The following is a 14,057-nucleotide window of genomic DNA, read 5'->3' as shown; positions in this document are numbered from 1 at the left end:
CTTTCATGGCTCTATTGAGTATCTGTAGAATGCCAACTAAAGGTAACTGTCCGTTTGTTAATAATGTGGGCAACCAACCAAAAGGAGTAAGACTGAGATCCACAAATTCCTTAAGAGTTTAACAATGTACAACAAAGCTTTTTGTGTGTGCCAAATGCATAATTCTTCCACTCCACTAATTGTTGATTAGTAGTGGATTTTTTTCCCAGTCTCAAACATCACAGATATATATTTTTTCTATTCAAATGGAAGGAAGTGCACGGAACTTGGACTCAAACTACAAATATTGGGCATCATTATAGAGGTCTCCTGTTTTAGAAACTGATTATGCTTTAAGGCACAATGTAATAGTTAAGTCTCTGTAGCTGCTGTACCAATTAGTTTTGTTACATTTAAACATTTTAAGAACGTCTAATTTAGGCAAGGCAACGCTATTTAACAAGGAGTAATACTTCGTTTTTCTGTTCCATTTAGTCTTTACATATGTGTATTGTTTGCGAGAAATATGATAGATGCAAAATATTTGCAAAGTTAATAGAATCCCTATATTACCACAGGATGTGTGTTTGCTCCTTAAGAGCATGTGGGGAGGGGGGAGGAATTACCAGCTCTCAGCTGCGTGAGGGTTTGGCCACTTCTGGGCACTTACAGTGATGTAATTCACAGCTGTTTATCTGAGAATCCAATTTAACAGTGGTCAGGGTTCAACTGGCAGGCAAATTTAGAATAGTAAAAGTTTAATTAAGCTACTTAAACATTATAGTTTTAAGCTGCCTGAGTAAATTACAATTTTCCTGCTTATTGGTGCCTAAAAGTTACATGTGAAATAGGCACCCATTGTTTCAATTAATCCATGTACAAGCAGTGCAAAACTCTTTCTGCAGTAGAGTGCCATCTTATCCTATTATCACACATTGCAAAAAATTAAATTATGGACAAACAAGAGTATCTTAAAATATATAAAGTTATAGAATTTTCAGTACTTCAGCCTGATCATAATATAATTTATGATCATAATCAAATATTATGTTTTAAAAGGTGCATAAATTGGGAGTTTTATATATCAGAGTTTCAATAATCTAATAAGGTTTTGTTGAATTTGATTCAGAACACTCTTCTTTGTGTGAAACAAAATAAGATCACCTTGGACAGAGTCCATAATTGTCTGCATGCGCAATGAGACGTTTCAGCCCTTCCACCATCCCAAAATATGCTCCAGTGAGTGGGTGTCCCCCCCCCCACAAAACAGATTTTGAGGGCATGTGGAGGAGAATCATCCCCCTCCCCATTCCATTGACAGAACTATTTGCATCAGTGGGATGAGGCAATTGGAGGCACCCCAAACATGTTGAATAAGGGAACATCTTTATCAATTCCATAAGTTGAAAATCAAGAGTTTTCAAATGCAGGAATGTTCTAAAACTTTAAGTTCGAACAATAATTGACTGTTACTTGAGTAAAGCTTTCTAAACCACTGTCTATTTCATTTTGTAATTTATTATAATTTGTTATTCACTTCAGATGTGTATAATAGTCCTGATATTTGCTTTTTTTAGAAGAATGAAGGCGCAGTAATAACTTATTTTTTCCATATTGCATTGTGTTTTTATTATTGTTGTCTAGGTCAGAGAGTTTAATGGCCAGCTGCAAGGGATTACCAGTTGTGGATTTGCAGCACTTACATTTGATGGTACCATAGGAGCACCAATGGTTCCTCGAACATCCAGCAAATTATTCACATTTACAGATGAAGACAAAAGAACCGTAGAAGACTTGCGTCTTTGGGTGGCAAGTAATCTTCTAAACACTGCACCAGCAGCAAAATTGTCCGACATCCAGCCACCAGTGTTTTTTGAACTCACTTGCCAACTAGTAGGGAAAGCAAAAGTGGATGGATCTTCCTATCTTCTTAAGGTTTGCTGCTTCTTCCCCTGCCCCCCCTAGAGTTTTAATTCAAGAGCTATTACATAATCTATGATAGGTTTTCTCCCTAGGTATTTCACTGCCAATAACAAACAAGTCCAGCTACATCTTGTGATGTTGTATTCTTCTCATAAAATTCAAATCTCTGTGGTTAGGAAAATGTATAAGTATGTACTGGTTTTGCATATTTACTTCCGCATTTCATCTCTTCAATTAATGTTTGGATTTGGAAGGTCAAGGAGTAAGAACCAGTGTGGTATAATGGTTAACATTTAGGACTTATACTGGAGAAACCCAAGTTCAAGTCCCCTTTAGCCTTGGAGCTTACTTGGTGACCTTGGACCAGTCTCTCAGTTTAACCTACTCTGGGCCTGTTCGGAAGACACCTTAGACTGTGGCTTTAACCACGGTGGTTAAGCCAGAAAGCCAGGCCGTGTTCAGAAGACACCTTAAACCACGGCTTTAACCACAGTGAATAAGGCTTTTAGCTTTATTCACCATGGTTAAAGCCGTGGTTTAAGGTGTCTTCTGAATGGGGCCAGTGTGGCATAGTGGTTAGAGTTTTGGACTGGGACTTGAGAGACCTGGGCATTAGTCCCCATTCGACATGAAGCTGACTGGCTATCTTTGTGCCAGTCAGTGACTCTCAGCCTAAGCTACCTCACAGAGTTGTTAGGATAAAATGGAGAGGAGAATTTTGTATGCTGTGATGAGCTTGTAGGAAATGCAGGTTATAAATGGAATAAATACATAAAAAATTGTGAACCTCCCAGGGAGCTTCAGCTGTTGGGCGATATGAATATGATATTAATAATAATAATAATAATAATAATAATAATAATAATAATACTGAGAGAGTGACAAAGTAGGGGAAAGATCATGGAGATGCATCTTACCACAAGCAGGACCTGCAAGAAAACATTGAAGTGTGTCATTTCGACCTAACGTGTCTTCTACTGTTCAAGGTATCAGCTTCTAGGCCAATTTCCCCTCCCCCCTCATTTTCAGTTTTTCTTTCACAACTGACACTCAATATTCAGTTGGGAGCTGTAGTCCATGACATCTGGAGGGCTCCAAATTTCTTACCCCTCACCTAGAGAGATCTGTTTACTCCAGTGAAGGAACAAAATGCAATCCCTCTTCAAGGGAGCACCATCTGAGAACTTGCGCATAGGATCAGCTAAATAAAAACGGACCTGCATTTTTATTTTTTGTCTCAGAGGTTTCTTTTAACAGCCATAGGTTCACTGTTTTAAAACAGTGGGAAGCACTTAGATGATTTCTTCCTTCATGTTTATGCATCTGCATTTTAGCATCATAAGCAGTTATCAGCCATATTTTCATATTCTTAGATAGGTAGCAAAATGGTATTTTATTCCTTCACTGAAGCAGCAGTGAAGTTTCTCATGTGGATCGTTAGTTATGCTACATAAAAAAGATTTCTATTTAAACCATCTCCTGCATCATAGCTGTTGGATATATTAAGATGCAAATCCAAATCATGTAAATGGATATAAAACAAAATCCCATACTATCTGCTGTGGAACAGTGCATTCTACTGACTCAGAACTCTACTATCTCCTTCTGCTCTGTGTGTGTATGTATTTACTTAGCAAGACTGCGTGCCATGTTTCAGGTGTCTAGTTTTCACAGTCTTGGTACTATGCCACAGACAGACAGATACACATCTTATTTTATTTTATAGATTAGCCAAGTTATTCTTTCAAGCAATCTTAGTACGTTCAGGTTTTTTTAAAAAATAATCAGATTTAATAATTAGAAATCAGATTATATTTCTTTACTTATTTTAAAAGAAATGATTTATCCTGCCATCAGGTGACTGGCCATGTTCAGTGGTCTGTTTCTATAGTGTGGGGCATTTGCCAGATATATGCAGAATTTTCAGTCTTCCCTTGTGATCATTGACAGATTCACCATTTTTGGCAGCCACTCATACATATGAAAAAATATTTATGAAAACACAAATAGAAAAAGAATACCTCAGTCTGCCCTTAAAACCAAAAGATGTGTGTAAGGCAGCGAGACCAACTAAACGCTGGTTACAGAGAGACTCTTTAAATTACTCTTAGGCTTTTATGCCATTTGTGTTAACAGATGTTTTCTATTCTGCAATACACAAATGACCGTTCACAGGGATGTACAAAAACAGGCGGGAGAGCAAACAAACAGCTGGCAGGTGTTTACCAACTGCTGGGATTTTCTTTTCTTTTTCTTTTTAAAGAATTAAATCCACCGGAACAAGCAGCAGTAAATAAATAAATACTAATGTTATCTCAAAAGAGGTAATAAACAGGAGGAGGGTGAAATACTTGCAACCTAATTAGTTAACTTTGACTTTGCAAAAACAAACTAAAGGTAATGTGATTAAAAGCTTGTTTGTCCTTGGTTCAACGGAGTCATGTCACAGTCCTGGATAGTCCTATCATACTTTGTTTGAACTGGTAAATTGAAATATTGTACCGCTCAGATAGACGGTAACCTTTTCTTTTCCTTTGAAATGTAACATAGGGAAAATTAAGCTTATCATAACAAGCCAAGATAAAGGCTTTTTAAAAAGTTTTAAAAAACGTTTTTAAAAAGATTCTGTACATTCTACTTACGGCTTCAGCTTCATTTTCTGGGTTTGCTTCCATGTGTGTATTGGGTGTTCTCATCACCGCCAACTCATTCCTATAGGAGCATCTTACAGCTTGCCCAAGGGCAAAAATATGGAATGTTGCCCGCATGTGCATGGAGCAAAAAAGAGAGGAACCCTCACTGTGAGACTGCAAAGAAAGGGGAAAGATCCACCAACACTCCTGGAGTTGAGCGCACAAAATATAGGGAACCCAATGTGCTGAACATATACAAAAGCCTTAACACGATTTATCCTAGCCAGCAATCATATAATGAATGCCAATGGATGTTTAGAAAACATTTAATAAACAGCAAAGTTACTGTAGATTAACAAAGACAAAAACATATCACAAACATGAAAGAATACAAACAAAGGAAAACGTATAAATAAACGATGACTCTGGATTGTATGCACCATTTCCACATTCGTCAGTAATACACGTTTTCTATTTTCAGAACCTGTAGCCAACATGCCAAGCATATATGTTTATATCATGATGAATGCTTAACTTCTAAAAATAGAAAACGTGTATTACTGACGAAGGTGGAAATGGTGCATACAATCCAGAGTCATTGTTTATTTATATGTTTGCCTTTGTTTGTATTCTTTCATGTTTATGACATGTGTTTGTCTTTGTTAATCTACAGTAATTTTGCTGTTTATTAAATGTTTGCTAAACATCCACTGACGTTCATATGATTGCTGGCTAGGATAAATTATGTTAAGGCTTTTGTATATGTTCAGCACATTGGGTTCCCTATATTTTGTGCGCTCAACTCCAGGAGTGTTGGTGGATCTTTTCGCTTTCTTCACATGTGCATGGAAGCAGTTTGAGGAAAGGGGTGTGTTCACACACAGATTTCTTTGGAGTATGGCCATAGTATTCAAACGGCACTTGAGAGAGATTATTCCCTTTATTTGTGATTCTTCACCTGTTTTTATGATGCTGAAGGTCTGGCCGTAGATTACAGTAATGGAAATGCAATAATGCCATCCCTTTCATTGTCTCTTCAAAATACTTATTCTTATTAGCCTCTTCTGAAGACATTAGTCTAGAATATTAATATCTTAAAGCTTGACCTATTCTGAGAATAGTGAAATTTGAATAAGTAAAATAATTTGTTTAATTACCTAACCCGTTTGTATATTGACTTTCCATTTCAAATTGAAAAGCAATTCTGAGATATTCAGCCAAAAATGTGTATAATCCCGATCTTGAGCAGTCAGGTCAGTGCTAGATGCATATTTTTGTCCTGCCTTAACCACCCGCATTCTGGGATCTCTTCCCGAGATAAACAAACATCAACAGGCCTCCTAGATTTCTACTGCTGTGCCAACGCTGATTCATTGACCAGCACAGATTATAGACAGTTTGGGAGAGGTCTGGAGCTCTTCATGACCTTTATGTGATCAGGAGAATGAATAAAACCTACATCTTCTTACTGCCAGTAAACTAACCCTAACATATCGGAACGAATTTGCTGATTGTAATGTGACCTGTGGATTACCACCTTGTAGCCTTCTCTGCGGTGGTTTCCACCATATGGAATGCCCTCTTGACTAGTATTTGGAAGGTGCCAATGCTTGCATACTTCAGGCACCAATTAAAGGCCCATCTCTTTATCCAGGCATTCCCTGATTGTGCAGCTCCAATTTCCTTGCTAATTATACCACCGGGAGTACTTGATTCTAATTTTTTTTTTTTTATAAATGTTCCATTTTAATCTATTGTAATGTATTTTAATGTGTTTTTGGTAAACTTCTTAGAAATAGTTTTAAACGTGGTGAGTGGTATAGAAGTCTATTAAACAATAAATATAATAATAAAAAATTGTGTTCGTCTTCATGCCTTAGATTTGTAAATTGTGTATATGTAATTTATTCCTTTATCTGAAGTACATTTACTTATGCTTTGGTTAAATATTTATGCACATGTGCTTAGAATTGCAATTTTCATCTGGAATATTAAATTTTTATGATATTTATATTCCTGGTTTTAAATGAGACTTAAATTTGTTTCCTGGTAGGTTTGGGATGGCACAAAATGCCCTTTCCCATCTTGGAAGTTGCTTGTTAAAGAAGATGACCTTGAAGGAGACAGCATTCTCATCCGTCATCTGAAAAATCTGACTGTGGACATAGTAGTTTACGATAATCATGTGCAGTTAGCAAGATCACTGAAGGTAATGGAACTCCTCCACAATTCTAATGTGGCTTTTTGCTAGTTTTGCTTCACTTTACTTTATTTTGTGATCTCACCAAAAGCCAGCAGCCTCGGGTCTACATTTATTAAATTGTGTACTTCCCTGTGATTTCTCTCCATAAACCTCCCAGCAGGCCAGCCCTTCTGGAGGAAAAAATTGAAAAAGACCTCGTTACTTTAATTCACTGTGAAAATGTGGCTTCCTAAGTAAGCAGATGTGTTCCAGATATTGTGTCGTCATGGAGTGTGAACATATATGCAAAATAGACTGTACCTTTCTGTGTGTTCAGGTTCTTTCCTATAAGTGAAATAAACTATAGTCTGATTTGTAGTCCCTATTCTAAGCAATATTTTTTCTCTATAAAAAGCTGTTTCCTGTGAAAGCCACTATTAGTGACTTCTTAGTTGTGTGATCCAGTAGCTCTGCAGTGATCATTCTTCATGAAAGAGAGAATCAACAAGTGGTTGATTAAAGAGTGCCAATTTGCTTCCACATAAGGAACTTTGTAATACAAAAAACAGGTAAATAACTTAAAGGAGAGCATGTTCAGCTGTGTTAAGTCTGAATGCTCCTCCTATCTAGCGGGTCGCTCTTTCAGCGTGTCGGCTAACGGCAGCTCGTCTTCCTCTTTTCCCCTTTCAGTAGGGGTTCCGCAAGGCTCGGTGCTTGGCCCGTTGTTGTTTTCTTTATACATGTTGCCCTTGGGTAATCTTATTCAATCTCATGGCCTCCAATATTATCTGTATGCTGATGATACACAATTATATCTTTCATCTCCGGATCTCTCTCCTGATGTTCACGATCGTATCTCAGCATGTCTTTCAGATATCTCAGCTTGGTTGCTTCATCGTCGTTTGAAACTTAATATGGCAAAGACTGAATTGCTTGTTTTTCCTCCTAAACCTTCTCCTCATCTCTCATTCTCTCTTACTGTCAATAATGTTACACTTACTCCAGTCAAGGAAGCTCGTAGTCTTGGCTTTATATTTGATTCCTCACTCTCCTTTATTCCTCATATTGAGGCAGTAGCTAAATCCTGTCGTTTTTTCCTGTATAATATTGCCAGGATTCAATCATTTTTGTCTGTCTCTTCTGCCAGGACTCTTGTTCATGCATTGGTTATTTCTCGGTTGGACTACTGCAACCTTCTTCTCACTGGCCTTCCTTCTTCTCACATCAGTCCGTTGGTTTCTGTTCACCACTCTGCTGCTAAGATCATCTTCTTGGCTCACCGCTCTGACCATGTTACTCCACTTCTGAAATCTCTTCATTGGCTTCCAATTCACTTCAGAATCCAATATAAACTTCTCCTGTTGACCTACAAAGCTTTTCACGGTCTAGCTCCTTCCTATCTCTCCTCTCTCATCTCACACTATTGCCCCGCTCGTGCTCTTCGCTCCTCTGATGTCTTGTTTCTCACCTGCCCAAAGGTCTCCACTTCCCTTGCTCGGCTTCGTCCATTTTCTTCGGCTGCCCCTTACGCCTGGAACGCTCTTCCAGAACATTTGAGAACTACAAGTTCAATCGCAGCTTTTAAAGCTCAGCTAAAAACTTTTCTATTTCCTAAAGCTTTTAAAACTTGATTTTGTTCTGACTTTTATACTGCCTGTTTGGTGCATTCTCTTCCCCTCCTTATTGCTTTATTATGATTTTATTAGAATGTAAGCCTATGCGGCAGGGTCTTGCTATTTATTGTTTTACTCTGTACAGCACCATGTACATTAATGGTGCTATATAAATAAATAAATAAATAAATAAATAATAATAAAATCACATCTTACTGATAAATGCATTGGGAGTTGGTAGTAAGTAGAGATTCATAGATCTTATTAATAAGCAATGAACAGAAAACCAGCCATTGTCTCTGCCTAATGGATTAAATTAATGGTGTATCAAGTGGATGAAATTGTATTCATTGTGAGTTTAGCTGGTTTTATCCTGAAGCCTCATACATTAATGTTAATACAACGTTATGCTGTTTACAAAGAACCTCACTAATTCTTGAAACCTAAAATCACATTGGCACTTTGTTACATTGTCAACACTGACCACTACAGCTAAATTTAAACAATGTAAAAATTGTTCCAAACTGTGGTCTATTGACTAGAATCCCTTGTTTCTGTCTGTTGCTAACTACTGTACATTATCCCATGTAAAGGCTTGCCTTCTTATTATGTAAGATGTGTTTCCCTGTCCAAAGATTATTTTAAGAACATAAGAAGAGCCGTACTAGATGAGATCAAGGGTCCATCTAGTCTATCATTCTGTTCACACAGTGGCCAACCAGCTGCACACAGGAAACCCACAAGCAGGACATGAGTTCAACAGCACCTTCCATCCATGTTCCCTAGCAAGTGATGTTCCTAGGCATAATCCCTCTGATTCTGAAGGTAGCAGATAACCATCAGGACTAGGAGCCATTGATAGCCTTATTCTCCAATAATTTGTCCAATCCCTCTTTAAAACCAAATAGCTGGCCATTACTACAATTCATGGAAACAAATTCCACAGTTTATATGCTACATGAAGAAGTATTTCCTTTTATCTGTCCTGAATCTCCTACCGATCAGCTTCATAGGATGAAGTTGGACTCAATGGCCTTATAAGCCCCTTCCAACTCTACTATTCTATGATGACCCTGGCTTCTAATATTATGAAATATTATTTTGAGCTTGGGTATACATTACTCTTGCCACATAACCTTTCTCTGCTAAGAATTCTGAAGGATCGCCAACCTGCAGGCAGAGAAAATTTGAAAGGATGAAAATCTGCTGTAATCCACTATCCACTGTATCTCTGTACACAGACATTTAATTTCTCCCTAGGAGTTGGAAGTTTTCATCCCCTCCAGTTTCCTCTGTCTGTTGGGGTAATTTGGGGGTGTGTGTGTGGGGGGGAATGCTCCTATTTTTCTCTGAGGAGATGGGACACGGTTCTCACATGATGGGATTGCCTTGTGGCCAGGTTCTGACATACTTTTGCAATCCACCTCCTTCCAGAGGGAAGTCAGCATATGTCGTCGTGAATTCCCAAACTGAAATAAACCCATTAAAATCTGCTCCTGTGGATGATGGCCAAAATTACAGGGTTGAATTTAGCCATGATTATTTGAATGCAGTAAAGTGCTACATTTCCCACAGAAACCTCTCTTCTGCATTTGAAATTTCTTCAGGATTGTATTGCCATGTAAATTCCTAATCAAATGGCAGGTGACTCTTTTCAATAGCAACATGTTCCCTCTTACAGTAACAGCTGGAGTTTGGAGGTGGAGATTTCATGTACAAATCCCTTTTACCCTATCTTTATATCACACAGCCAATAACAAAGTCTGTGTGAAAATGAAATGTTTAATTTTATTTTTAAAATGATATATAATTAAACACATGGTTGTGAGCATGAAGACATACAATAAAAAGTATGGAAAAACTAGGAGGGGTGGTAGTACATTATGTTTCATTTTAAAAAATAAGAGCACAGTGTGAAATTATATTGCAGTACTTCTGCCAACAGCAGTTTGTCTAAAACACTATTTTCCCTTGAATGTAATACAAAACTTTAATTTCACTGAATTACATACTACTTGAATGGTAAATTATGGCTCTGCTTTTTATTTGCTACTGATAAAAATAGGCTTTGCAGCCTATTATGTGGTGTTGATTATATTTACACTTCAGAGCATATTGTATGTTTTCCAAACCATGTGTTGCATTCCCAAGCTGTGTAGTCATAATCGTGCTCACCGTAATAATTATTTTATTTTATAATACTTCTAGGCCACACTTCATCATATATTTACTGGCTATCTACATGTATTGGTATTTATGATTCCCTGGTATAGGCAGACGTGAAGACGTACACAAAGGGTAAAATCTAACGTACATCCAACTTAGAATAGACCAATTGAAAAGAATGGGACTTCAGTTATTCATGAATAACTTCAATCCCATGCATTTCCAAAGACATCTACTTTTGAATTTCAACCTTAATAACTTCTTTCCACATGATACTTGTACGACACAGACCTGCTTCTGCATTGCTGCCCAGTCCAAAATTCTCTTGACCCATAACATGGGAAGATGTAAAATACCCATTGCCTGAAGGCTGCTACACAGATTTTTGCCAAAGATTTACCAAAGTCAGGGAGGCTTGACTATGTTTGAGCCGTCCTCCAAGGTCAACCTATCTTAATATTAAGAACTTAGGAAGTTGCCTTATACTGAGTCAGACTATTGGTTTCAGGCAGGATTTTTTTTTCTAGCCCTATTGAAGATGCGGGCAAGTGAACTTGGGACCTTCTTCGTGCAAACCATGTCCTCTTATCACTCAGTCACAGTCCTCTCTGCGATAGTGTTAAGAGGACATTAGACATGGAAGTGAGGTGAGAAGCACTTTTTGTTTCAGGTGTAGTATCTTCCACATCAGAAAGGTGTCATCTACTCCCTTGTTTCACACCATGGATTAGTGTGTTACATTAAAAACATGAAACCAAATCTAAGACCATTTCTACACCTGCCTTTTCCCCCGGGATCATCCCTGTGCATCCAAATGACACACAGGGGATCCCGGGAGCAGGCAGGGATGATCCCTCCATTTCCCTGGGATAATCCTTAGGTGTAGAAAGGGCCTAAACCTCTTCTTCCACTTGCACAAATGTGAGAACTATTACAGAAACATTCTATTCAGCCATGAGTTGCCACACACAAGAGGGATTTATCAACAGACTTGAGGGAGTTTGAAGCTTTGTAGAAATACACCACCACCACCACCCCAAAAAAAGAGTCCCATGAGCATGCCTAATAATCATGGAATACAGGTGGCTGGGCGCTGGTGGGGGGTGGGGAGGATGGAAGACTTGGATACAAAAGAGAAATGGAATGGAATCGCTTAGGTGAGGGCATAATATCTGGCTGCAACAATGAACAGAAGCAGTCCACACTGCCATTTTGTTGCAGGTCCCACTGGTTTACCAGTAATAGCATTCTGGGCAAACTTCTCTCTAGTGCTTGCACAAACGTTTATAGAATAGTGCTAGTGGACTTTTTTGTTCTTTGGATCCAACCCCATTTTTATGGATTTTTGAACATTGACATTTCTTGATTATTTTTCCATGCAGAATCATGATTAGTTTGCTGTTCACCAAGGTAACAGTGTACAATGCTGCCCTCCACAGGAAAAATGTTGATAATGCACATTTTTTTAATTACTAGAATCACTGCTGACTTTGGGGGGTTTGTTTGCATTAGGTGAAGATAAGATTGCAATAGTAATTATAGAAGATCTCACTATGAAGAATCATGACTATTTTCCTAAATTTATTTTGGTGATTAGAATACATCGCAATACATTTACTTTCTGCAATGTTGTGCTTATTTAAATTAATTCTGTCCCACTGAAGTGTGAACAAGGTGGTATGAATTCCTACATTTTGGTCCTTCCGTTTCTTGGTTTGGTTCATCCAGCCTCCCTCAAATAGTTGCTTCAAAGAGTGTTCAAGAGAGCCAGTGGGCTTTTAGCCAGATAGAATCGCATGGAGGCACTACGTGTGCTTCCCGGAGCCCTGGTAATGAAATTCTCTGACCTTGGAGGCCCAGCTGATGCTGTTGGCCTTATTTCGGCATCATATTTAGCCCAGCCTTTGTGTCCATTGACTGTAGCTTAATTTGATTAGTTTTCTTGGGTTAGTGTTGCTTTTAGAATGATTATGAATGTAGTACACTGTGTGTTATTGTTTTGTAGTCCTATGATGATGACTTGTTTTATTGCTTGATTGTTTTATTGCTAGGTTTTAACCCATCCTGAGATCTGGTGATACAATTGTGCGCCTTTTTAGATCTAGGGCATACATCATACATGTCTCTAGTGGAAGCAGACCTCGCCATTTGTGTCATACTGCTGTCAAACTCTGCATGTAGTACCTGCCTTAGGGCACAATTGTATGCTTGTTTAGACAGGGAAATGTGGTACAACTCCAAATATTCCTGAGCCAGCTGGGGAATTATGGGAATTGTATGACCGTTTGTTTGTTTGTTTAAACATGGATAGGATTATTCCTTCAGTAACATTACTGTAAACATGCCTTTCAAGGCATGCCCAGTTTTATAAAGATGATTTTTTAAAAGAGCGTTTCTTTTGTTTAACTGCATAGATTTCCAACAAGTAGTATCTTGAAATAATAGATGAGTTATTGAAAAGACAGGTCTAATTTTTATAAGGGTATATCTTTTTGAGGTAGGGGTTTATACTCTCACTACAATGAAGAGTCTGTGATACGTTAACACCATCTAATGGAGATTAAAGGAAGCAGCAATAGGATTCAGAGAGAGATCCAAAACAATTTCTTGGCCAGTTGCTGATAGAAAGTAAGGCTGCCTTCACCTTCACATCAGAAGTATAATACAATGTCAGAACTTGTTTAGAACAATGATTTGCTACCAGAAGTTTCCAAAAGATACAGGACACCATGAAGCAGTTTTGTTATTGCCTTCAGTGACAAGAAGAAAGGATAAGAAAATACTTCTCAAGGAGTGTTTTTATTTAAAATGAAATTATAAGGAAGTTGCAAATAGTACACTATTTTCATGTGATCCCAAGTGATTAGGTTTATTCTGGTAACTCTTTACTGTCCTTAATAGGAAAGTAGATGATGTATAATGATATTGATACAAATAGATTATACACAGAGACTTAAAGCCAAACCTACATATTTATTTTATTATAACTTTCATATATCACACATACACACACATAGTGAGTCATGCATAAATATCAATTCAGGTATCATATATAAAGTGGATATTCATTCCATATTCATAGAATGAAATCATACACTATGTGTAACACCTAAATTCCTAACAAATTAATTTGGGACTCTAAATAGGTAACGAGCTTCTCCTGTATTAAAAAAAAACCTGTTAGATACACATGTACACAAAAATAATTTATCCATAATGCATTCCTAACTTTCATCTATAATTGTAAACAATGATATTGATGCTCCAACCATTAATTTTATTCAACATATTCCAAGGTGTATTTGAGCATTAGCTATCATTGGTACTTTATCCATTTCCTAATGGATACAATAAATACAATAAAGTGAAATGATGAATGTTGTTAGTATACTATTATTATTATTATTTATTTATTAATTTATTTATTTAGCACCATCAATGTACATGGTGCTGTACAGAGTAAAACAATAAAATAGCAAAACTCTGCCACATAGGCTTACATTCTAATAAAATCATAATAAAACAATAAGAAGGGGAAGAGAATGCACTAAACAGGCACAG

At 37.4% G+C, this 14,057-nt stretch overlaps 1 protein-coding gene across 3 annotated transcripts in view; it reads left to right on the top strand.

Annotated features, from left to right (window-relative positions):
* The window catches only part of POT1 (protection of telomeres 1), a 66,560-nt gene that overhangs the window by 31,516 nt on the left and 20,987 nt on the right, over positions 1-14,057 (top strand). For all 3 annotated transcript variants that reach the window (XM_063134075.1, XM_063134074.1, XM_063134076.1), the window contains exons 8-9: positions 1,624-1,914; positions 6,589-6,744. In XM_063134075.1, the coding sequence (XP_062990145.1) occupies positions 1,624-1,914; positions 6,589-6,744 (447 nt within the window). The remainder of the gene's footprint in view (positions 1-1,623; positions 1,915-6,588; positions 6,745-14,057) is intronic.

Source organism: Elgaria multicarinata, chromosome 9 (genome assembly GCF_023053635.1).
Source record: "Elgaria multicarinata webbii isolate HBS135686 ecotype San Diego chromosome 9, rElgMul1.1.pri, whole genome shotgun sequence".
Lineage (NCBI taxonomy): Eukaryota > Metazoa > Chordata > Lepidosauria > Squamata > Anguidae > Elgaria > Elgaria multicarinata.
Note: the sequence above shows the minus strand (reverse complement) of the source record. Positions and strands in the feature narration are given on the sequence as shown.